The sequence below is a fragment of the Scyliorhinus torazame genome, chromosome 3 (assembly GCF_047496885.1).
Source record: "Scyliorhinus torazame isolate Kashiwa2021f chromosome 3, sScyTor2.1, whole genome shotgun sequence".
Taxonomy (NCBI): Eukaryota; Metazoa; Chordata; class Chondrichthyes; order Carcharhiniformes; family Scyliorhinidae; genus Scyliorhinus; species Scyliorhinus torazame.
Genome location: NC_092709.1, coordinates 591199 through 613741, shown reverse-complemented (window position 1 = coordinate 613741; position 22543 = coordinate 591199). Strand labels below are relative to the sequence as shown.

The 22543-nt window shown below is 45.6% G+C and overlaps 1 protein-coding gene across 3 annotated transcripts in view; it reads right to left on the bottom strand.

Moving 5' to 3' along the window:
* Positions 1-284: 284 nt before the first annotated feature.
* The window catches only part of wdr32 (WD repeat domain 32), a 118744-nt gene continuing 96485 nt past the window's right edge, over positions 285-22543 (bottom strand). For 2 of the 3 annotated variants that reach the window (XM_072495176.1, XM_072495175.1), the window contains one exon: positions 285-1557. In XM_072495176.1, coding sequence (XP_072351277.1) covers positions 1189-1557 — 369 coding nt within the window. In that variant the 3' untranslated portion in view covers positions 285-1188. Of the gene's footprint in view, positions 1558-15004; positions 15201-22543 lie in introns of all 3 variants that reach the window. The other variant, XR_011940072.1, reaches the window with a different exon arrangement.

Below are 22543 nucleotides of genomic sequence, written 5' to 3'. Positions count from 1 at the left end.
GTGGGAGGAAGCCGGAGCACCCACACAGACACGGGGAGAACGTGCAGACTCCAGACAGACAGTGACCCAGCGGGGAATTGAACCTGGGACGCTGGAGCTGTGAAGCAACTGTGCTAACCACTATGCTACCATGCTGCCCAAATAGGTGGATAATTTAAAAAATACTTAGTCATCAGTGGATCATATATTAATTGTAAGCAGGGAATTAGTAGTACAAACATCAGTTGACTATATTCCATTTATCTTCCTCAGACAAACAGTAAAACTGTAAACGGTCCACGTGATGTCATTAGAAAACAACTTTTGGGGTTTTATATGTCCTATAATTACATTGTCAATACACCATTTGAGAATTACAACTGAGTGTTATAAGTACAGAAAGCTTACTAACAGTAAAAGCACTGGTTTATGCAATGTGCTATATATACACACCACAGTCAATTCATTAACAGTCACATGTTGGAATTACAATTTAGTGTTGTTAGGAAAATTTTAATGTGATGAAATTTGCATCATGCCAATTGCTTGATTAAAATGTTACTGATACTCAGTAGCCATCTGAATTTTCTATCAATATATGATATTAGATGCATGCACCCTTTGGGTGTTCCAATACAATATTTGACAAGGTTTAATTTTCACATCAATTACAATGTACATTTGCATCTAAGTTTAAATAATTTACTTCCACTGTTACACTAAATATTTATTTTTAAAAGTTAACTAATACTTTTGTTAATATTGCATTTTAACAAAAAACAAGCTTAAAGTAATACAAGGTCAAACGTAATGCTTTTGAATGGATCAAAAATGTCTCGTCTTCAACTCATTTGATTTTTCACCAGCTGAACGGCATTTTTCAAAATATGTACAAAAGCAAGCTAACAGATTTAATATCGAACTGTTGATATCATTTAACATTACTATATGTGCTATTAATTTATAGCTGCGGGTGAAGGACATTCTTTGTAAGCAGCAAACTGTCGAAAAGAAACAGGTTCGGCGTTTGTAGATGCACACATTGAGAATTACTGGTTTATTGTATTGCAATGAAAACCAGGATGAATTTGGATTTGAATCTTGACATCAAATACCTTAAACATTAATCACTAATTTTGATCTGCTCTAATTATTAAACAATTGGCTTTTGCTTGGTGTTCAGCTCTTCTTGCAAGTAATTCAGATGACTTAGAACTTTGGCTGGTACAGGTAAACTTGTCCACTAAGGCACCCAGAGGCAAGCTGACAATGAGTTGGTGAAAACTTGGTTGTAAGCACAACATCACTGTGAGAGTAAATAGTTCGGATTTCCTGCAGTGCTGTGGCTTCTTTGGGTAAGCAATCACACAGTTCATTGCACTGCCTGTCAAAACCCAACAAGCGGATTCCATAGCCAAAAGGAGAACAAATCAGTCGGCCATCTGGACTGAAGCAAAGTTCTTTAATATAACCACGGCCCACATTAGCTTCTTCAATGTAGTGCGTGAGGCAAAGAGAGCAACGAGGAGAGGATGCCCGAACTGGTGGTCCATCTTGGAATTCGTAAATGCAAGTCCACTAGTGAAAACAAAACCATGAGAGATTACTGATCTCCAGGCCATTACAACCTCCTTCCGGAGTTTAAACAGAAGTATGGTACTTTATAAAGTATTGCTCAGATAGTAAACTACTAAATGATACTGCTATATGACGGATTTTCAATTAATAGTGTTACAATTGAGATTTAAGATTGTTGTATTTTGGGACGTCTTTTAAGGTAAAATGAAGGGGATCATGTGACCTGTTCTAAAGTCTGCTGAACAGCAAACCTGGGTGCGAACAGTGGACAGAGTCTACAACACTCTGGAACTTTGGAATGTCAGGCTATAAACAGTTGTGCCTTAAATTATCCGTTTAGCTCTCAAGAATAACTAATCAATATCTCTACCTGAATACAAGGTCCATGTGATTCATATTGCCAAGATGATGGGCTCGAGATTAGAAGGAAAGCCTCTGTAGTGTGCTATCAGGTTACAGACCCCCCAAAATATGACTGGACATCACAGATAACTTTGTCTGCTGGGGTCCAAGAAAGAGAACAACTTCAGGTCAAAGGTCTCTTTGGTTCAATGCGGCAGAATGTGGGTGGAAGTTCAAGCTCCGAATGTAAAGACCAAAGTCATGAGGGACTAAAACAAAGCTGAAAGATTTGCCTGGTTTGTGCTAGAGAGAGAGGATCTCCAGTAATACTTTCACTGTGAATGACAGTTCTGGAGTTAGAAGTTACCAGGTTGAGAAAGGAAAACAGCAGAAGTAAACCACCGGGAATTTATTTCTTTATAGATATAAATTTAGAGTACTCAATTCATTTTTTCCAATTAAGGAGCAATTTAGCATGGCCAATCTACCTAACCTGCACATCTTTGGGTTGTGGGGGTGAAACCCACGCAGACACGGGGAGAATGTGCAAACTCCACACGGACAGTGACCCAGAGCCGGAATCGAACATGGGACCTCGGCGCCATGAGGCGGCAGGGCTAATCCACTGCGCCACTGTGCTGCCCTAACCACCGGGAATTAAGAATAATTTTGGACCTATGATTTTTCATTTATGCTGAAATAAGGGGGGTGGGGGGACGGCTCTGTTCTGTGGTTTAAAGTTGCACACAGAGATGGTGATTCTCAACAGAGGTCTTTTTTTAACAGTAGACATCTTAGGCTGGTTTAGCACAGGGCTAAATCGCTGGCTTTGAAAGCAGACCAAGGCAGGCCAGCAGCACGGTTCAATTCCCGTACCAGCCTCCCCGAACAGGCGCCGGAATGTGGCGACTAGGGGCTTTTCACAGTAACTTCATTGAAGCCTACTTGTGACAATAAGCGATTTTCATTTCATTTCATATAGAACCATGGAATTCCTACAGTGCAGAAGCTGGCCATTCGGCCTATTTCGTCTGCGCCAACCCTCTTGAAAAAGCACCAATCCTCTTGAAAGAGCACCCTACCTAAGCTCAAATCTCCAACCTATCCCTGCAACACCACCCCAACTAACCTGCACATCTTTGGACATTAAGGGACAATTTAGCATGGCCAATCTACCTAACCTGCACTTTTGTGGAATGTGGGAGGAAATCGGAGGAAACCCACGCAGACACGGAGAGAAAGTGCAAACTCCACACAGATAATCACACAGGAATTGAACCCGGATCCCTGGAGCTGTGAGGCAGCAGTGCTAACCAATGTGTCGCCATGCCAACCCGGGTCCCTGGAGCTGAGAGCATTGTTAGTCACTGTGTCACCATGCCGACCCGGGTCACTGGAGCTGTGAGGCAGCAGTGCTAACCACTGTGTCACCATGCCGACCCAGGTCCCTGGAGCTGTGAGGTAGCAGTGCTAACCACTGTGTCACCATGCTACCCGGGTCACTGGAGCTGTGAGGCAGCAGTGCTAACCATTGTGTCACCATGCCGACCCGGGTCACTGGAGCTATGAGGCAGCAGTTGTAACCACTGTGTCACCATGCTGACCCGGGTCACTGCAGCTGGGAGGCAGCAGTGCTAACCACTGTGTCACCATGCCGACCCGGGTCACTGGAGCTGTGAGGCAGCAGTGCTAACCAATGTGTTGCCATGCCAACCCGGGTCCCTGGAGCGGAGAGCATTGCTAACCACTGTGTCACCATGCCGACCCGGGTCACTGGAGCTGTGAGGCAGCAGTGCTAACCAATGTGTTGCCATGCCAACCCGGGTCCCTGGAGCGGAGAGCATTGCTAACCACTGTGTCACCATGCTGACCCGGGTCACTGGAGCTGTGAGGCAGCAGTGCTAACCACTGTGTCACCATGCCGACCCGGGTCCCTGGAGCTGTGAGACAGCAGTTCTAACCACTGTGTCACCATGCTGACCCGGGTCACTGCAGCTGTGAGGCAGCAGTGCTAACCACTGTGTCACCATGCCGACCCGGGTCACTGGAGCTGTGAGGCAGCAGTGCTAACCACTGCGTCACCCGGTGGATACATGTCATGCCTTTCTTATTTCTTTTCAGAAATTATCAGTCTACACAGGGATCATACAAGTTACACACCTGTAAAGCAGCAGACATTCACAAAACTAAACAAAGAACATTTTCCCACACAATTAAACATTTTACAATCCATGGGAATAGTAGGAACTTGCAGTAGGAAACTAAAATGGGGTGCGAGAGATTTGTTAAAATATAGAACTTTAACAGACAGAATAAGTTAGCTTACAAGTAAATGCCACTACCAAAGAAATCAGTTACCCAGCAGAAAACCAAAGATTTTTCATGCATTAATGGTCTTTACATCCAACGTAGTACGTTGAGACATCAAAGCAAAGATTATTGCTTCATGAAGTAATTATATGTCAACCCTTCCCAAATTATCTTTGAAATTAATTTAGTTAATTAGCTCCATATGTCAGAACTTTACACCATTAACAGTTATAGTTCAGTTTAACCAATGCCGTTTTTAAAAACAATGGCTTTTCAAGATAGTCATTTCAGTTTCTAAAACACCAAAATCTTTCTGAAACTATAGCAGTGCTCTAAAGACCAGCGTGTAGATATTCCTCCCAGACTGAATCAATGCTTCACTCAGCACGTGGAAATAACCAATACATCACCTATTTGCATAAACCAGCAGCAACACCTTGTGCTTTTAATCTTATTTATATGGAGATGCACAAGTTTTTAAAAAGCTCTCAAACTGTCCTCACATGTAGAAGGTCACTTCATTCCTGTTAACTTCTTTCGGGTGCATCCATAATTCACCCAGAACCAGCCTGGGGATGTTGTTTTTAAATTAGTGATTGATTCATTTTCAACATCACTTATAAGAACAAAGAACAAAGAAAAGTACAGCACAGGAACAGGCCCTTCGGCCCTCCAAGCCTGTGCCGACCATGCTGCCCGTCTAGACTAAAATCTTCTACACTTCCTGGGTCCGTATCCCTCTATTCCCATCCTATTCATGTATTTGTCAAAATGCCACTTAAATGTCACTATCGTCCCTGCTTCCACCACCTCCTCCGGTAGCGAGTTCCAGGCACCCACTACCCTCAGTATAAAAAAACTTGCCTCGTACATCTCCTCTAAACCTTGCCCCTCGCACCTTAAACCTATGCCCCCCAGCAATTGACCCCTCTACCCTGGGGAAAAGCCTCTGACTATCCACTCTGTCTATGCCCCTCATAATTTTGTAGACCTCCGGTCGCCCCGCAACCTCCGTCGTTCCAGTGAGAACAAACCGAGTTTATTCAACTTCTCCTCATAGCTAATGCCCTCCATACCAGGCAACATCCTGGTAAATCTCTTCTGCACCCTCTCTAAAGCCTCCACATCCTTCTGGTAGTGTGGCGACCAGAATTGAACACTATACTCCAAGTGTGGCCTAACTAAGGTTCTATACAGCTGCAACATGACTTGCCAATTCTTATACTCAATGCCCCGACCAATGAAGGCAAGCATGCCGTAAGCATTCTTGACTACCTTCTCCACCTGTGTTGTCCCTTTCAGTGACCTGTGGACCTGTACACCTAGATCTCTCTGACTTTCAATACTCGAGGGTTTTACAATTCACTGTATATTCCCTACCTGCATTAGACCTTCCAAAATGCATTACCTCACATTTGTCCGGATTAAACTCCATCTGCCATCTCTCCGCCCAAGTCTCCAAACAATCTAAATCCAGCTGTATCCTCCGACAGTCCTTATCGCTATCCGCAATTCCACCAACCATTGTGTCATCTGCAAACGTACTAATCAGACCAGTTACATTTTCCTCCAAATCATTTATATATACTACGAAAAGCAAAGTTTCCAGCATTGATCCCTGCGGAACACCACTGGTCACAGCCTTCCAATTAGAAAAGCACCCTTCCATTGCTACTCTCTGCCTTCTATGACCGAGCCAGTTCTGTATCCACCTTGCCAGCTCACCCCTGATCCCGTGTGACTTCACCTTTTGTACTAGTCTACCATGAGGGACCTTGTCAAAGGCCTTACTGAAGTCCATATAGACAACATCCACTGCCCTACCTGCATCAATCATCTTTGTCACTTCTTTGAAAAACTCTATCAAGTTAGTGAGACACGACCTCCCCTTCACAAAACCATGCTGCCTCTCACTAATACGTTCAGCAGAGGGCAATAGAGCGGAGCTGCTGTTGCGGGGGAAATTTGTTTGTGTTATCGTGTGGGGCGCAGTGGTTGCTGAGTGAGCGCTTGCTGAGAAGGGGAGTAATTTTTTTTTTTAAACTTACTGTTGGGAGTTTCCAGCTGAATCCAGTCGGAGTGAGGACAGAGTGACTGTTGGTGAAAGAGCGCCAGGAGAGCGGCGGGGACTCAGTGAAGGAGAGCGGCGGAGACTCAGTGAAAGAGCGCGAGGAGAGCGGCGGAGACTCAGTGAAAGAGCGCGAGGAGAGCGGCGGTGACACAGGATAAAAGAGCGCGAGGAGAGCGGCGGGGACGCAGGATAAAAGAACGTGGGAAGAGCGGCGGGGACACAGGATAAACGAGCGCGAGGAGAGCGGTGGGGACACAGGATAAAAGAGCGTGAGGAGAGCAACGGGGACACAGCTGCCAGAGAAGCAGCCTTCAGATTTTCGGCGGGAGCAGTGGCCAGGGATCTGTCAGGAACTTTAAAACCTTACCTTGAAGAGTGACATCACAGCATAGCAGTGACCTGATTGGCTAGTAAGGATAGTGCTCCAATTAGCTGGGAGAAATTTAACTCTTTGTGTGTTGGGAAGTATTGTGATTGGTAAGTAAAATCTTTATTCCTTTCACTTATTCGTTATTTGATATTATATTTGTAATCCGTTATGGTAAAGTGTAAAAATGTCAGGAGATCCCAGACCCGTGTTATGCTCCTCGTGCTCAATGTGGGAGTTCAGGGATGCGGCCGATGCCCAGACTCCTTCATGTGCGGGAAGTGTGTCCAGCTGCAGCTCCTGTTAGACCGCATGACGGCTCTGGAGCTGCGGATGGACTCACTTTGGAGCATCCGCTATGCTGAGGAGGTCATGGATAGCACGTTCAGTGAGTTGGTCACACCGCAGATTAGGATTGGTGAGAGAGACAGGGAATGGGTGACCAAAAGGCAGAGAAAGAGCAGGAAAGCAGTGCAGGTGTCCCCTACAGTCATCTCCCTCCAAAACAGGTATACCATTTTGGACACTGTTGGGGGAGATGACTCACGAGGGGAAGGCAGTAGTAGCCAGGATCATGGCACCGTGGCTGGCTCTGCTGCACAGAAGGGCGGGAAAAAGACTGGCAGGGCTATAGTCATAGGGGATTCAATCGTAAGGGGAGTAGACAGGTATTTCTGTGGTCGAAAACGAGACTCCCGAATGGTATGTTGCCTCCCGGGTGCACGGGTCAGGGATGTCTCAGATCGGCTGCAAGACATACTGAAGGGGGAGGGTGAACAGCCAGTTGTCGTGGTGCATATAGGCACCAACTATATAGGTAAAAAAACGGGGTGTGGTCGTACAATCAGAATTTAGGGAGTTAGGAGAGAAGTTAAAAAGTAGGACCTCAAAGGTAATAATCTCAGGATTGCTACCATTGCCACGAGACAGTCAGAGTAGAAATTCAAGAATAGTCAGAATGAATACGTGGCTTGAGAGATGGTGCAGGAAGGAGGGGTTCAGATTTTGGGGACATTGGAACCGGTTCTGGGGGCGGTGGGACCATTATAAATCGGGTGGTCTACACCTGGGCAGGACTGGAACCAATGTCCTAGGGGGTGCTTTTGCTAACACTGTTGGGGAGGTTTTAAACTAATATGGCAGGGGGATGGGAACCAGATTAGTAAGTTAGAGGTCAGTAAAGAAGCAGCAACTAAAGCCAATAAGGCACTAGATAATAAACTCAATGTGACTAAGGGGAAGAGTAGACAGGGAAGAGGTGATGAACGCAAAGGGACAGCTGGTCTGAGGTGCATTTGTTTCAATGCAAGATGTGTAACAGGTAAGGCAGATGAACTTAGGGCTTGGATTAGTACCTGGGAATATGATGTTATTGGTATAACTGAGACTTGGTTGAGGGAAGGGCAAGACTGGGTATAGATGCTTCAGGAGGGATAGAGAGGGAGGTAAAAGGAGTGGAGGAGTTGGATGACTGCTCAGAGATGATATCACAGCTGTGATTAAGGAGGGCACGATGGAGGATTCGAGCACTGAGGCAATATGGGTAGAGCTAAGAAATAGGAAGGGTGCAGTAACATTGTTGGAACTTTACTACAGGCCTCCCAAAAGCGAGCGTGAAGTAGAGGTACAAATATGTAGACAGATTATAGAAAAACGTAGGAGCAATAGGGTGGTCGTGATGGGAGATTTTAACTTCCCCAACATTGAATGGGGCTCATGTAGTGTTGGAGGCATAGATGGAGCAGAATTTGTAAGGAACATCCAGGAGTTTTTTTTAGAGCAGTATGTAAATAGTCCAACTCGGGAAGGGACCATACTGGACCTGGTATTGGGGAATGATCCCGGCCAGTGGTTGAAGTTTCAGTCGGTGATTACTTTGGGAATAGCGATCACAATTCCGTAGGTTTTAAAATACTCATGGACAAAGATGAGAGTGGTCCCAAAGGAAGAGTGCTAAATTGGGGAAAGGCCAAGTATAACAAAATTCGGTAGGAGCTAGGGAATGTGGATTGGGAGCAGCTGTTTAAGAGTAAATCCACATTTGAAATGTGGGAGTCTTTTAAGGAAAGGTTGATTAGAGTGCAGGACAGACATGTCCCTGTGAAAATGAGGGATAGAAATGGCAAGGTTAGGGAACCATGGATGATGGGTGGAATTGTGAGACTAGCTAAGATGAAAAAGGCAGCATACATAAGGTCTAGGCGACTTAAAACTGATGAAACTTTGGCGGAATATCGGGAAAGTAGGACAAATCTCAAACGCGCAATAAAGAGGGCTAAAATGGGTCATGAAATCATAGAATCATAGAATTTACAGTGCAGAAGGAGGCCATTCGGCCCATCGAGTCTGCACCGGCTCTTGGAAAGAGCACCCTACCCAAGGTCAACACCGCCACCCTATCCCCATAACCCAGTAACCCCATAACCCAGTAACCCCACCCAACACTAAGGGCAATTTTGGACACTAAGGGCAATTTATCATGGCCAATCCACCTAACCTGCACATCTTTGGACTGTGGGAGGAAACCGGAGCACCCGGAGGAAACCCACGCACACACGGGGAGGATGTGCAGACTCCGCACAGACAGTGACCCAAGCTGGAATCGAACCTGGGACCCTGGAGCTGTGAAGCAATTGTGCTATCCACAAGGCTACCGTGCTGCCCCTAATATCTTTGGCCAACAGGGTTAAGGAAAATCCAAAAGCCTTTTATTCGTATATAAGGAGCAAGAGGGTAACTAGAGAAAGGATTGGCCCACTCAAAGACAAAAGAGGGAATTTATGCGTGGAGTCAGAGGAAATGGGTGAGACTCTTAATGAGTACTTTGCATCAGTATTCACCAAGGAGAGGGACATGACAGATGTTGAGGCTAGGGATGAATGTTTAAATACTCTAGGTCAAGTCGGCATAAGGAAGGGGGAAGTTTTGGGTATTCTAAAAGGCATTAAGGTGGACAAGACCCCAGGTCCGGATGGGATCTATCCCAGGTTACTGAGGGAAGCGAGGGACGAAATAGCTGGGGCCTTAACAGATATCTTTGCAGCATCCTTGAACACGGATGAGGTCCCGGAGGACTGGAGAATTGCTAATGTTGTCCGTTTGTTTAAGAAGGGTAGCAGGGATAATCCAGGGAATTATAGACCTGTGAGCTTGACGTCTGTGGTAGGCAAACTGTTGGAGAAGATACTGAGGGATAAGATCTATTCACATTTGGAAGAAAATAGACTTATCAGTGATAGGCAGCATGATTTTGTGCAGGGAAGGTCATGTCTTACAAACCTAATAGTATTCTTTGAGGAAGTGACAAAGTTAATTGATGAGGGAAGGGCTGTAGATGTCATATACATGGACTTCAGTAAGGCGTTTGATAAAGTCCCATGGCAGGTTGATGGAAAAAGTGAAGTTGTATGGGCTTCAGGGTGTACTAGCTAGATGGATAAAGAACTGGCTGGGCAACAGGAGACAGAGAGTAGTGGAGGAAGGGAGTGTCTCAAAATGGAGAAAGCTGATTAGTGGTGTTCCACAGGGATCCGTGCTGGGACCACTGTTGTTTGTGATATACATAAATGATCTGAACGAAGGTATAGGTGGTCTGATAAGCAAGTTTGCAGATGATACTAAGATTGGTGGAGTTGCAGATAGCGAGGAGGACTGTCAAGAGAATACAGTAAAATATAAATAGATTGGAGAGTTGGGCAGAGAAATGGCAGATGGAGTTCAATCCAGGCAAATGCGAGGTGATGCATTTTGGAAGATTTAATTCAAGAGCGGACTATACGGTCAATGGAGGAGTCCTGGGGAAAATTGATGTACAGGGAGATCTGGGAGTTCAGATCCATTGTACCCTAAAGGTGGCAACGCAGGTCGATAGAGTGGTCAAGAAGGCATACAGCATGCTTGCCTTCATCGGACAGGATGTTGAGTACAAGAGTCGGCAGGTCATGTTACAGTTGCATAGGACTTTGGTTAGGCCACATTTGGAATACTGCGTGCAGTTCTGGTCGCCACATTACCAGAAGGATGTGGATGTTGTTTAGCACAGGGCTAAATCGCTGGCTTTGAAAGCAGACCAAGGCAGGCCAGCAGCACAGTTCGATTCCCGTAACAGCCTCCCCGAACAGGCGCCGGAATGTGGTGACTAGGGGCTTTTCACAGTAACTTCATTTGAAGCCTACTTGTGACAATAAGCAATTTTCATTTTCATGCTTTAGAGAGGGTGCAGAGGAGGTTCACCAGGATGTTGCCTGGTATGGAGGGTCCTAGCTATGAAGAAAGGTTGAGTAGATTAGGATTGTTTTCGTTGGAAAGACGGAGGTTTTGGGGGGACCTGATTGAGGTCTACAAAATTATGAGGGGTATGGACAGGGTAGATAGCAACAAGCTTTTTCCAAGATTGGGGGTGTCAATTACAAGGGGTCACGATTTCAAGGTGAGAGGGGGAAAGTTTAAGGGAGATGTGTGTGGAACGTTTTTACGCAGAGGGTGGTGGGTGCCTGGAACGCTTTGCCAGCGGAGGTGGTAGAGGCGGGCACGATAGCATCATTTATGATGCATCTAGACAGATATATGAATGGGCGGGGAACAGAGGGAAGTAGATCCTTGGAAAATAGAAGACAGGTTTAGATAAAGGATCTGGATCGGCGCAGGGAGGGCCGAAGGGCCTGATCCTGTGCTGTAATTTTCTTTCTTTGTTCTTTGTCCATTTGCTTCCAAATGGGAGTAGATCCTGTCTCGAAGAATTCTCTCTAGTAATTTCCCTACCACTGACGTAAGGCTCACTGGCCTGTAGTTCCCTGGATTATCCTTGCTACCCTTCTTAAACAAAGGAACAACATTGGCTATTCTCCAGTCCTCTGGGACATCACCTGAAGACAGTGAGGATCCAAAGATTTCTGTCAAGGCCTCAGCAATTTCCTCTCCGGCCCTGGGGACTTATCTACCTTAATATTTTTCAAGACGCCCAACACCTCGTCTTTTTGGATCTCAATGTGACCCAGGCTATCTACACACCCTTTTCCAGACTCAACATCCACCAATTCCTTCTCTTTGGTGAATACTGATGCAAAGTATTCATTTAGTACCTCGCCCATTTCTTCTGGCTCCACACATGGATTCCCTTGCCTATCCTTCAGTGGGCCAACCCTTTCCCTGGCTACCCTCTTGCTTTTTATGTATGTGTAAAAATCCTTGGGATTTTCCTTAACCCTTCAGGGCAGCACGGTAGCATTGTGGATAGCACAAATGCTTCACAGCTCCAGGGTCCCAGGTTCGATTCCGGCTTGGGTCACTGTCTGTGCGGAGTCTGCACATCCTCCCCGTGTGTGCGTGGGTTTCCTCCGGGTGCTCCGGTTTCCTCCCACAGTCCAAAGATGTGCGGGTTAGGTGGATTGGCCATGCTAAATTGCCCATAGTGTCCAAAATTGCCCTTAGTGTAGGGTGGGGTTACTGGGTTATGGGGATAGGGTGAAGGTATGGACCTTGGGTAGGGTGCTCTTTCCAAGAGCCGGTGCAGACTCGATGGGCCGAATGGCCTCCTTCTGCACTGTAAATTCTATGATAATCTATTTGCCAAAGACTTTTCGTGACCTCTTCTAGCCCTCCTGACTCCTTGCTTAAGTTCCTTCCTACTTTCCTTATATTCCACACAGGCTTAGTCTGTTCCCAGCCTTCTAGCCCTGACAAATGCCTCCTTTTTCTTTTTGACGAGGCCTACAATATCTCTCGTTATCCAAGGTTCCCGAAAATTGACGTATTTATCCTTCTTCCGCATAGGAACATGCCTGTCCTGTATTCCTTTCAACTGACATTTGAAAGCTTCCCACGTGTCAGATGTTGATTTATCCTCAAACATCCTCCCCAATCTAGGTTCTTCAGTTCCCGCCTAATATTGTTGTAATTAGCCTTCCCCCAATTTAGCACATTCACCCTCGGACCACTCTTATTCTTATCCACCAGCACATTAAAACTTACTGAATTGTGGTCACTGTTCTCGAAATGCTCCCCTACTGAAACTTCTACCACCTGGCCGGGCTCATTCCCCAATACCAGGTCCAGTACAGCCCCTTCCCTAGTTGGGCTGTCTACATATTGTTTCAAGAAGCCCTCCTGGATGCTCCTTACAAACTCTGCCCCGTCCAGGCCCCTACCACTAAGTGCGTCCAGTCAATATTGGGGAAGTTGAAGTTCTCCCATCACAACAACCCTGTTGTTTTTACTCGTTTCCAAAGTCTGTCTACCTATCTGCTCCTCTATCTCCCGCTGGCTGTTGGGAGGCCTGTAGTAAACCCCCAACATTGTGACTGCACCCTTCTTATTCCTGATCTCTACCCATATAGCCTCGCTGCCCTCTGAGGTGTCCTCCCGTAGTACAGCTGTGATATTCTCTCCAACCAGTAGCGCAACTCCACGACCCCTTTTACATTTCCCTCTATCCCTCCTGAAACATCTAAATCCTGGAACGTTTAGCTGCCAATCCTGTCCTTCCCTCAACCAGATCTCTGTAATGGCAACAACATCATAGTTCCAAGTACTAATCCAAGCTCTAATATCATCTGCCTTACCCGTAATACTTCTTGCACTAAAACATATGTCTTTAAACAGTAGATTGTTGAGAGATTTCTGATAATTTAGAAACTAGAAGGCTACTCATGTTACTTGATGAAAACTGCTGATGTCATTAATGACCCAAAGTTAGTATCTGCTGCACTGCTCCGCTTACTTGATAGATATACTAAGTGCAGGTATACTGTTATTTTTAATAATAATAAGCTTTATTGTCCCAAGTAGGCTTACATTAACACTGTAATGAAGTAACTGTGAAAATCCACTAGGTGCCACACTCCGGTGCCTGTCTGGGTACACAGAGGGAGAATTCAGAATGTCCAATTCACCTAACAAGCACGTCTTTTGGGAGAAGGGTAGGTTAATAGGATGGTGAAAAAAGAATATGGGACATTCCCTTTTATTAATCGAGGCATAGATTACAAAAGCAGGGAGGTCATGTTGAAGTTGTATAGAACTTGTGAGTCCACAGTTGGAGTAGTGTGTGCAATTCTGGTCACCACACTATAGGAAGGATGTGATTGCACTGGAGGGGGTGCAGAGTAGATTCACCAGGACGTTGCCTGGGATGGAACATTTAAATTATAAAGAGAAGTCGGATAGGCTTGGGTTGTTTTCTCTGGAGCAAAGACTGATGGGTGACCTGATCGAGGTGGACAAGGTTCTGAGGGGCATGGACAAGGTGGATAGGGAGCAGCTGTTCCCCTTAGTTGAAGGATCAGTTACGAGGGGGACACAAGTTCAAGGTGAGGGACAGGAGGTTGAGGGGGATTTGAGGAAAAACCTTTTTACCCAGAGGGTGGTGACGGTCTGGAATGCACTGCCTGGGAGGGTGGTACAGGTGGGTTGCCTCACATCCTTTACAAAGTACCTGGATGAGCACTTGGCACATCATAACATTCAAGGCTATGGGCCCAAAGTGCTGGCAAATGAAATTAGGTAGGTACATCAGGTGTCTTTCATGCATTGGTACAGAATTGATGGGCCAAAGAGCCTCTTCTGCACTGTATTATTCTGTGATTCTATGAATACAGAATTTCAAATGATCACAATTGATACCAGAGGAGAAAAGAGTGTTGACTTGTTGAAAAGTCAACTAATTGACCAACCATTGCCATGGAGAAAGCAATGGGGAACTGCAAGCTCCCAGGTAATTAAAAAAACAGCACAAGGCTTGAACATGTTCCTTTTGTTTGCAGAGAACAGGACCCAGGTGTATGAATATACGTCACTTCTGGCAAGCATAAATGAGACATGTTACAAGTTCAACAGATTATCTTAAATTGGTTGTTAATAGTACACTCAGGAATGTTCAGCAAATTGCAGAATTACATCGAACAGTGGACATTTTGCTTTGGGTTTTGCAAATGCAGGTTGGTTGAGTACGGTTTACTCTGCCCATTGCCAACAACTTAAGGACCATGCTGTTTGATTCGATCAGTCAATAGTTGTGATGTACAGCCGATGTACGTTGCATCACACCGGCACGGAAATCCATATGTGAAGTTGCTCAATTGTGTGATAGGGTTTTTGGACTGACGGCTGCAACCTGTTTGTGGAAAGTACCACTCACATAGCCACTGCACGATGTGACTGATCCACATTTGCGAGAAGCTACATATCATAGAATCCCTACAATGCAGGAGACCCATCGCGTCTGCACCAGCCCTGCCAAAGAACACCCACCAGGCTGTGGGTTGGACTGTGGGAGGAAACCGGAGCACCCAGAGGAAACCGACACAGGCATGGGGAAGAATGTGCAAACCCCACACAGTCACCCAAGGTCAGAAGCTAACCTGGATCTCTGGAGCTGTGAAGCAGCAGTGCTAACCATTGTTTCACCATGCCACTCATTTATTCATATTCAGGGACTGGTCTTCTGCAGGCAAAAGGAACATGTCCATAGCACAGGATTTGCCAACCAATCAGCACCCTCTTCTTCTGGGGTATAGAATGCCGCTGCCGTTGAAATTTGGCATTCTTGCACCTGGCCTGATGAATACAAGATGAAAATCATCGACAGCACGGTTTTTGTTCAGCAATACTTTAACTGCTGTACTAGCAAGCAACTATTTGTTGATTCTTTTAGTGTGTTGTGGATTGTCTCAGCGATGGTGGAATTTGTCACAGTTGTCAAACTCAGCAGAGTTTTCAGAGCAGGCTGTTGGATATGAATTGGTCCAGAGCCGCCACAGTGAGATGGAAGCTCTGAATAATAATATTTGTTTTCAGCTTTGCGGTTTATAGAGCAATCAGGCAGGGAAAAATCCCAAGAGAGAGCTGCATAATTGTAAACATGTTATCAGCGTGGTGGAGGCATGTGCTTTACCGTATGCTCTCTTCACTTGTAATAGTAAGTGAAATGGATATTTCATGAATGGAACTTTGCTCACTGGGCGTACATCAGGAATTTGTGCAGCTCGTGGGGAATAAAAACAAAATATGCCGAAATACTCAGGTCTGGCAGCATTAGTGGAGAGAGAAACAGTTAACATTTCAGGTCAAGGACCTTTCTTCAGATTAGGGAATTTAACTAAAAGGTTAGGTTGGAGAAGTTGGTTCTCCGAGGAGCAAACAAGGTTAGGAACGCAGCCTTTTGCAAACCAATAGGCATTGCAAATACTTCTGGCATAACAGATCTTAGCACAGTTAGATGTGTAACTGGGGAATATAGATTTAGTTTACATTTTATCACCGTCACCCTTCCTAAAGGAGTATATTTGAAAAATGTTCAGTGGCATCTGATGTAAGCTCCATTAGACCATTAGAATATGGTTTCTGGTGTATTAGGAACTATAATTCTAACAGCTCATTCTTTGCTATTGAAATTAAACATTTCCATTTCGGAAGGACTGGCACGGGTTGTACCAGATGTAATACTAACCAATAAAAAAAGTGGTCAACAATTTGTATCTTCATACGGCAGTGTCTCCCAGTGAGAAACTGGCCATTCCACGGAGTGCTGTCTTGTTGCATCAAAGTGCATCTGGATTTTTGTGAAACAGGGGGTTAAGTGAAAGAGGGAGGAAGTGAGCAGCCCTTTCTTTTCCCTTGATTTGTGAGGAATGGTGAGTACTTCTGCTCTTTAAAATGAAAGGAAGGTCTTGGAGAATTTGGAGCAGAAGGGGAAAGAGGGACTTTAAAAACTCTTGCACAACAGAGCACCAGGATTCAGAGCAAACAAATCTGATGAGCAGCAGCTGAACAGAGCAGCGGGAAAGCTTTGAAAGGAGCAGCCCAGCTTACTTTCACTCAATCCAGAAGTGGAGCTCCTAAAGTGACGCCAGGATTCAAAAGTGACGGGGGGCAAGTAAAGGTTGCTGATATGGTGAGTACTTATACAATTATCGCTTACAGTTTGTAAAGTCTTTATTTTATGGTTTAACAAGGTCAAGGGGATAAGGACCCTAAAGTACTTGATATTATCTGATTTTAAGAGCCTTTAAATGTTTAATCCAAAGGGGAAAGTCTTGCAAGAGAGCTCAAAGCCGTGGTTTGCTCCTCCTGCTCCATTTGGGAAGCCGGGCATATTTCCAATGCTCGGGGCCAGCATGTGTACAAGAAGTGTCTCCATCTGCAGTTCCTGGGTTTCGGAGCTGGAGTGGCGGCTGGGGACACTGGAGCGAGGCAGAGAGTATCATGGATAGCACGCATAGAGAGACAGTCACACCGCAAGCTCAGAATTTGAAGCAGAGTGGGGATTAAATTGGTACGTCTATTCCTTTTCTATAAATTTAGTTGTCCAGTTAAAGGGTTAATAAGGTGCTGCCCCAAATAGCTGAGTGGCAGTTATCTGTCAATCTCCTGAAGCTTGATTAGCAGGTAAGGTGTGTTGATTACATAATTTGAAGCTTAACTGGAACGTGAGTCAGCTCAGACAATCTCAACTCTATTTAAGTAAAGAGTTTCAAAGCGCACTCAGTGAGCTTTGCACACGAGCAGTGGGAGAGATGCCACATCCGGAGTGAGCATTAAACTTGGGAATTTGAAGTAGAGTAGGGATTCAGTGCAGAGCGGGAAGAGGAGCTCTTTGCTTTTTCTCCTTGATTTGTAACTTTGAAATTTTCTTTTAAAAAAATAAATATATTTATTCAAATTTTCAACAATTTTCAACAAAACACTCCAGCCAGAAAAAAAAGAATAACGCACAAAACAAGCAAAAATTGTACATGAGATTTCCACCAAACTACAGTAACCCCCATTTAACAAATAAACACGCCAGTAAGGAAAAACGCCCCACTCTAACCTAAGCAAAACAGAGAAACAAAACCGAACGCCCCACCACCCCCCCCCCGGGTTGCTGCTGCTGCTGACCTCCACCTAACGTTCCGCAAGAAAGTCTAGGAACGGTTGCCACCGCCTGGAGAACCCCTGCACAGACCCTCGCAAGGCAAACTTTATCCTTTCCAGCTTGATGAACCCTGCCATATCGTTAATCCAAGCTTCCATGCTTGGGGGCTTCGCATCCCTCCACATTAGTAGGATCGTTCGCCTGGAACTTTTACATTTTCAGCGAGGGGTCTTGCCCTGCTGCAACTGAGGCTATGGGGGAGAGCTGATTGGTAAGCAGTGGACAAGATTGGTAAGTCTTACAACTTTCATAATTTATAATTTGAAAATACTTTTTGTGATTTATAATCTGTAAGGGCTACAATTGGTAGTAATGAGGACAAGCAAGGGAGGGCCACAGAGAAATGGATTTCATCTAATATCAAGCTTCTTCCAAAGCTTCAATTTGAAAGGTAGATCATGGCAGGAGAACTCAAAGCCTTGGTTTGTTCATCTTGCTCCATGTGAGAGGCCTAAAGGACATAGCTGCTGAGGGAAAAACAAGAGGGAAAAACATACTTGACCTCATCCTCACCAATCTGCCTGCTGCAGCTGCATCTGTCCATGACAGTATCGCTAGAAGCGACCACCCCACAGTCCTTGTAGAACTACCACCGAGCTAGATGGAACAGACTTCGAACAGATCTCGCAACTCAAGACTGGGCATCCATGAGGCGCTGTGGGCCATCATCAACGGCAGCAGAATTTGTATTCAACCACAATCTGCAACCTCATGGCCCGGCATATGGCCCATTCTACCATTACCACCCAGCCAGGGGATCAACCCTGGTTCAATGAACAGTGCAGGAGAGCGTGCCGGGAGCAACACCAGGCATCCCGAAAAATGAGGTGTCAACCTGGTGAAGCTACAACACAGGGCTACTTGTGTGGCAAACAGCATAAGCAGCAAGTAATAGACAGAGCTAAGTGATTCCAAAACAAACGCATCAGATCTAAGCTCTGTAGTCCAGCCGGGAATGGTGGTGGATAATTAAACAACTCACTAGAGGAGGAGGCTCCACAATTATCCCCATCCTCAATGATGGAGGAGCCCAGCACATCAATACAAAAGACAAGGCTGAGGTATTCGCAACAATCTTCAGCCAGAAGTGCCGAGTGGATGATCCATCTCGGTCTCCTCCGGAGGACCCCAGCATCACAGATGTCAGTCTTCAGCCAATACGATTCACCCCACATGATATCAAGAAACGGCTGAAGCCACTAGATACCACAACGGCTAGGGCCCTGGCAACAGTTATGAAGACTTGTGCTCCAGAACTTGCCGCACCCCGAGCGAAGCTGTTCCAGTACAGCTACAACACTGGCATTTACCCGGCAATGTGGAAAATTGTCCAGGTGTGTCCGGTACACAAGAAACAGGACAAATCCAAAACAGCCAAATACCGCCCTATCAGTCTAGTCTCAATCATCAGTAAAGTGATGGAAGGAGTCATCAACAGTGCTATCAAGCGGCACTTACTCAGCAAACTCGGTTTGCTCTCACTGGAACGACGGAGGTTGAGGGGCGACCTGATAGAGGTCTACAAAATTATGAGGGGCATAGACAGAGTGGATCGTCAGAGGCTTTTCCCCAGGGTAGAGGGGTCAATTACTAGGGGGCATAGATTTAAGGAGCAGGGACGATAGTGACATTTAAGGGGCATCTTGACAAATACATGAATAGGATGGGAATAGAGGGATACGGACCCAGGAAGTGTAGAAGATTGTAGTTTAGTCGGGCAGCATGGTCGGCACGGTCATGGGAGGGCCGAAGGGCCTGTTCCTGTGCTGTACTTCTATAGATATGTCAGGAATAAAAGAATGACGAGGGTAAGAGTAGGGCCAGTCAAGGACAGTAGTGGGAAGTTGTGCTTGGAGTCCGAGGAGATAGGAGAGGTGCTAAATGAATATTTTTCGTCAGTATTCACACAGGAAAAAGACAATGTTGTCGAGGAGAATACTGAGATTCAGGCTACTAGACTAGAAGGGCTGGAGGTTCATAAGGAGGAGGTGTTAGCAATTCTGGAAAGTGTGAAAATAGAAAAGTCCCCTGGGCCAGATGGGATTTATCCTAGGATTCTCTGGGAAGCGAGGGAAGAGATTGCTGAGCCTTTGGCTTTGATCTTTAAGTCATCTTTGTCTACAGGAATAGTGCCAGAAGACCGGAGGGTAGAAAATGTTGTCCCCTTGTTCAAGAAGGGGAGTAGAGACAACCCCGGTAACTATAGACCAGTGAGCCTTACTTCTGTTGTGGGCAATATCTTGGAAAGGTTTATAAGAGATAGGATGTATAATCATCTGGAAAGGAATAATTTGATTAGAGATAGTCAACACGGTTTTGTGAAGGGATTGTCGTGCCTCACAAACCTTATTGAGTTCTTTGAGAAGGTGACCAAACAGGTAGATGAGGGTAAAGCAGTTGATGTGGTGTATATGGATTTCAGTAAAGCATTTGAAAAGGTTCCCCACGGTAGGCTACTGCAGAAAATACGGAGGCATGGGATTCAGGGTGATTTAGCAGTTTGGATCAGAAATTGGCTAGCTGGAAGACGACAAAGGGTGGTGGTTCATGGGAAATGTTCAGACTGGAGTCCAGTTACTAGTGGTGTACCACAAGGATCTGTTTTGGGGCCACTGCTATTTGTCATTTGTATAAATGACCTGGAGGGCGTAGAAGAATGGGTGAGTAAATTTGCAGATGACACTAAAGTCGGTGGAGTTGTGGACAGTGGACAGTGCGGAAGGATGTCACAAGTTACAGAGGGACATAGATAAGCTGCAGCGCTGGGCTGAGAGGTGGCAAATGGAGTTTAATGCAGAAAAGTGTGAGGTGATTCATTTTGGAAGGAATAACAGGAAGACAGAGTACTGGGCTAATGGTAAGATTCTTAGCAGTGTGGATGAGCAGAGAGATCTCGGTGTCCATGTACATAGATCCCTGAAAGTTGCCACCCAGGTTGAGAGGGTTGTTAAGGCGGCGTACTGTGTGTTAGCTTTTATTGGTAGAGGGATTGAGTTTCGGAGCCATGAGGTCATGTTGCAGCTGTACAAAACTCTGGTGCGGCCGCATTTGGAGTATTGCGTGCAATTCTGGTCGCCGCATTATAGGAAGGATGTGGAAGCATTGGAAAGGGTGCAAAAGAGATTTACCAGAATGTTGCCTGGTATGGAAGGAAGATCTTATGAGGAAAGGCTGAGGGACTTGAGGCTGTTTTCGTTAGAGAGAAGGTTAAGAGGCGACTTAATTGAGGCATACAAGATGATCAGAGGATTGGATAGGGTGGACAGTGAGAGCCTTTTTCCTCGGTTCGTGATGTCTAGCACGAGGGGACATAGCTTTAAATTGAGGGGAGATAGATTTAGGACAGATGTCAGAGGTAGGTTCTTTACTCAGAGAGTAGTAAGGGCGTGGAATGCCCTGCCTGCAACAGTAGTGGACTCGCCAACACTAAGGGCATTCAAATGGTTATTGGATAGACATATGGATGATAAGGGAATAGTGTAGATGGGCTTTAGAGTGGTTTCACAGGTCGGCGCAACATCGAGGGCCGAAGGGCCTGTACTGCGCGGTAATGTTCTATGTTCTATGTACTTTTCTTTGTTCTAATAACCTGCTCACAGACGCTTAGTTTGGGTTCCGCCAAGGTCACTTAACTCCTGACCTCATTACAACCTTGGTTCAAACATGGGCAAAAGAGGTGAATGTCAGAGGTGAGGTGAGTGACTGCCCTTGACACCAAGGCAGCATTTGACCGAGTATGGCATCAAGGAGCCCGAACAAAAGTGGAGTCAATGGGAATCAGGGGGAAAACTCTCCGTTGGTTGGAGTCAATTCTGGCACAAAGGAAGATGGTTGTGGTGGTTGGAGGTCAATCATCTCAGCTCCAGGACATCCCGGCAGGAGTTCCTCAGGGTAGTGTCCTAGGCTTAACCATCTTCAGATGCTCCATCAATGACCTGCCTTCCATCATAAGATCAGAAGTGGGGATGTTTGCGGATGACTGCACAATGTTCAGCACCATTTGCAACTCCTCAGATAATGAAGCAGTCCATGTCCAAATGCAGCAAGACCTGGACAATATCCAGGCTTGGGCTGACAAGTGGCAAATTACATTCACGCCACACAAGTGCCAGGCAATGACCATCTCCTACAAGAGGATCTAACCACTGCCCCATCACATTCAATGGCATTACCATCACTGATACCCCTACAATCAATATCCTGGGGGGGGGTTACCATTGATCAGTAACTGAACTGGACTAGCCATATTAATACAGTGATTACCAGGGCAGGTCAAAGGCTAGAAATTCTACGGTAACTCACTTCCTGACCCCCCAAATCCTGTCCACCATACATTCCTCTGTTTCTGTCTTTACCAATCTCTTTCTCTTCATATATCAATAGAAACTCCTAGACACGGTACGTTAAAGGACTAACCTTAGGGCTTTGTACTTGAGAGCGCGGAGCATTCAAAATAAAATGGATGAAGAAGTTTTGCAGATAGATGTAAAGGGTATGAAATAGTTGGGATTACAGAGACATGGCTCCAAGGTGACAAAGGATGGGAACTAAACATTGAGGCTATTCAGTTTTTAGGACGGACAGACAGAAAGGAAAAGGTGGTGGAGTTGCATTGTTGTTTTTTAATAAAGTTAGAGATTTAAGGGGCAATTTAACATGGCCAATCCACCTAACCTACTCATCTTCGGGTTTTGGGAGTGAAACCCACGGAGACACGGGGAAAATGTGCAAACTCCACACGGACAGTGACCCAGGGTCGGTATTCGAACCCGGGTCCTCAGCACCATAGGCAGCAGTGCTAACCACTGTGCCATGAGCCGCCCCTGGAGTTGCATTGTTGATTAAAGAAGATATTGATTCGATATTGAGGAAAGATACTAGTACAGATAATGTGGAATCTGTCTGCGAGAACCACCTTTGTGAAGATGGGCCAGAGGAATTCCAGCGATCAGATCCACAGCCTACCCCAAGCCACCTTTGCAGG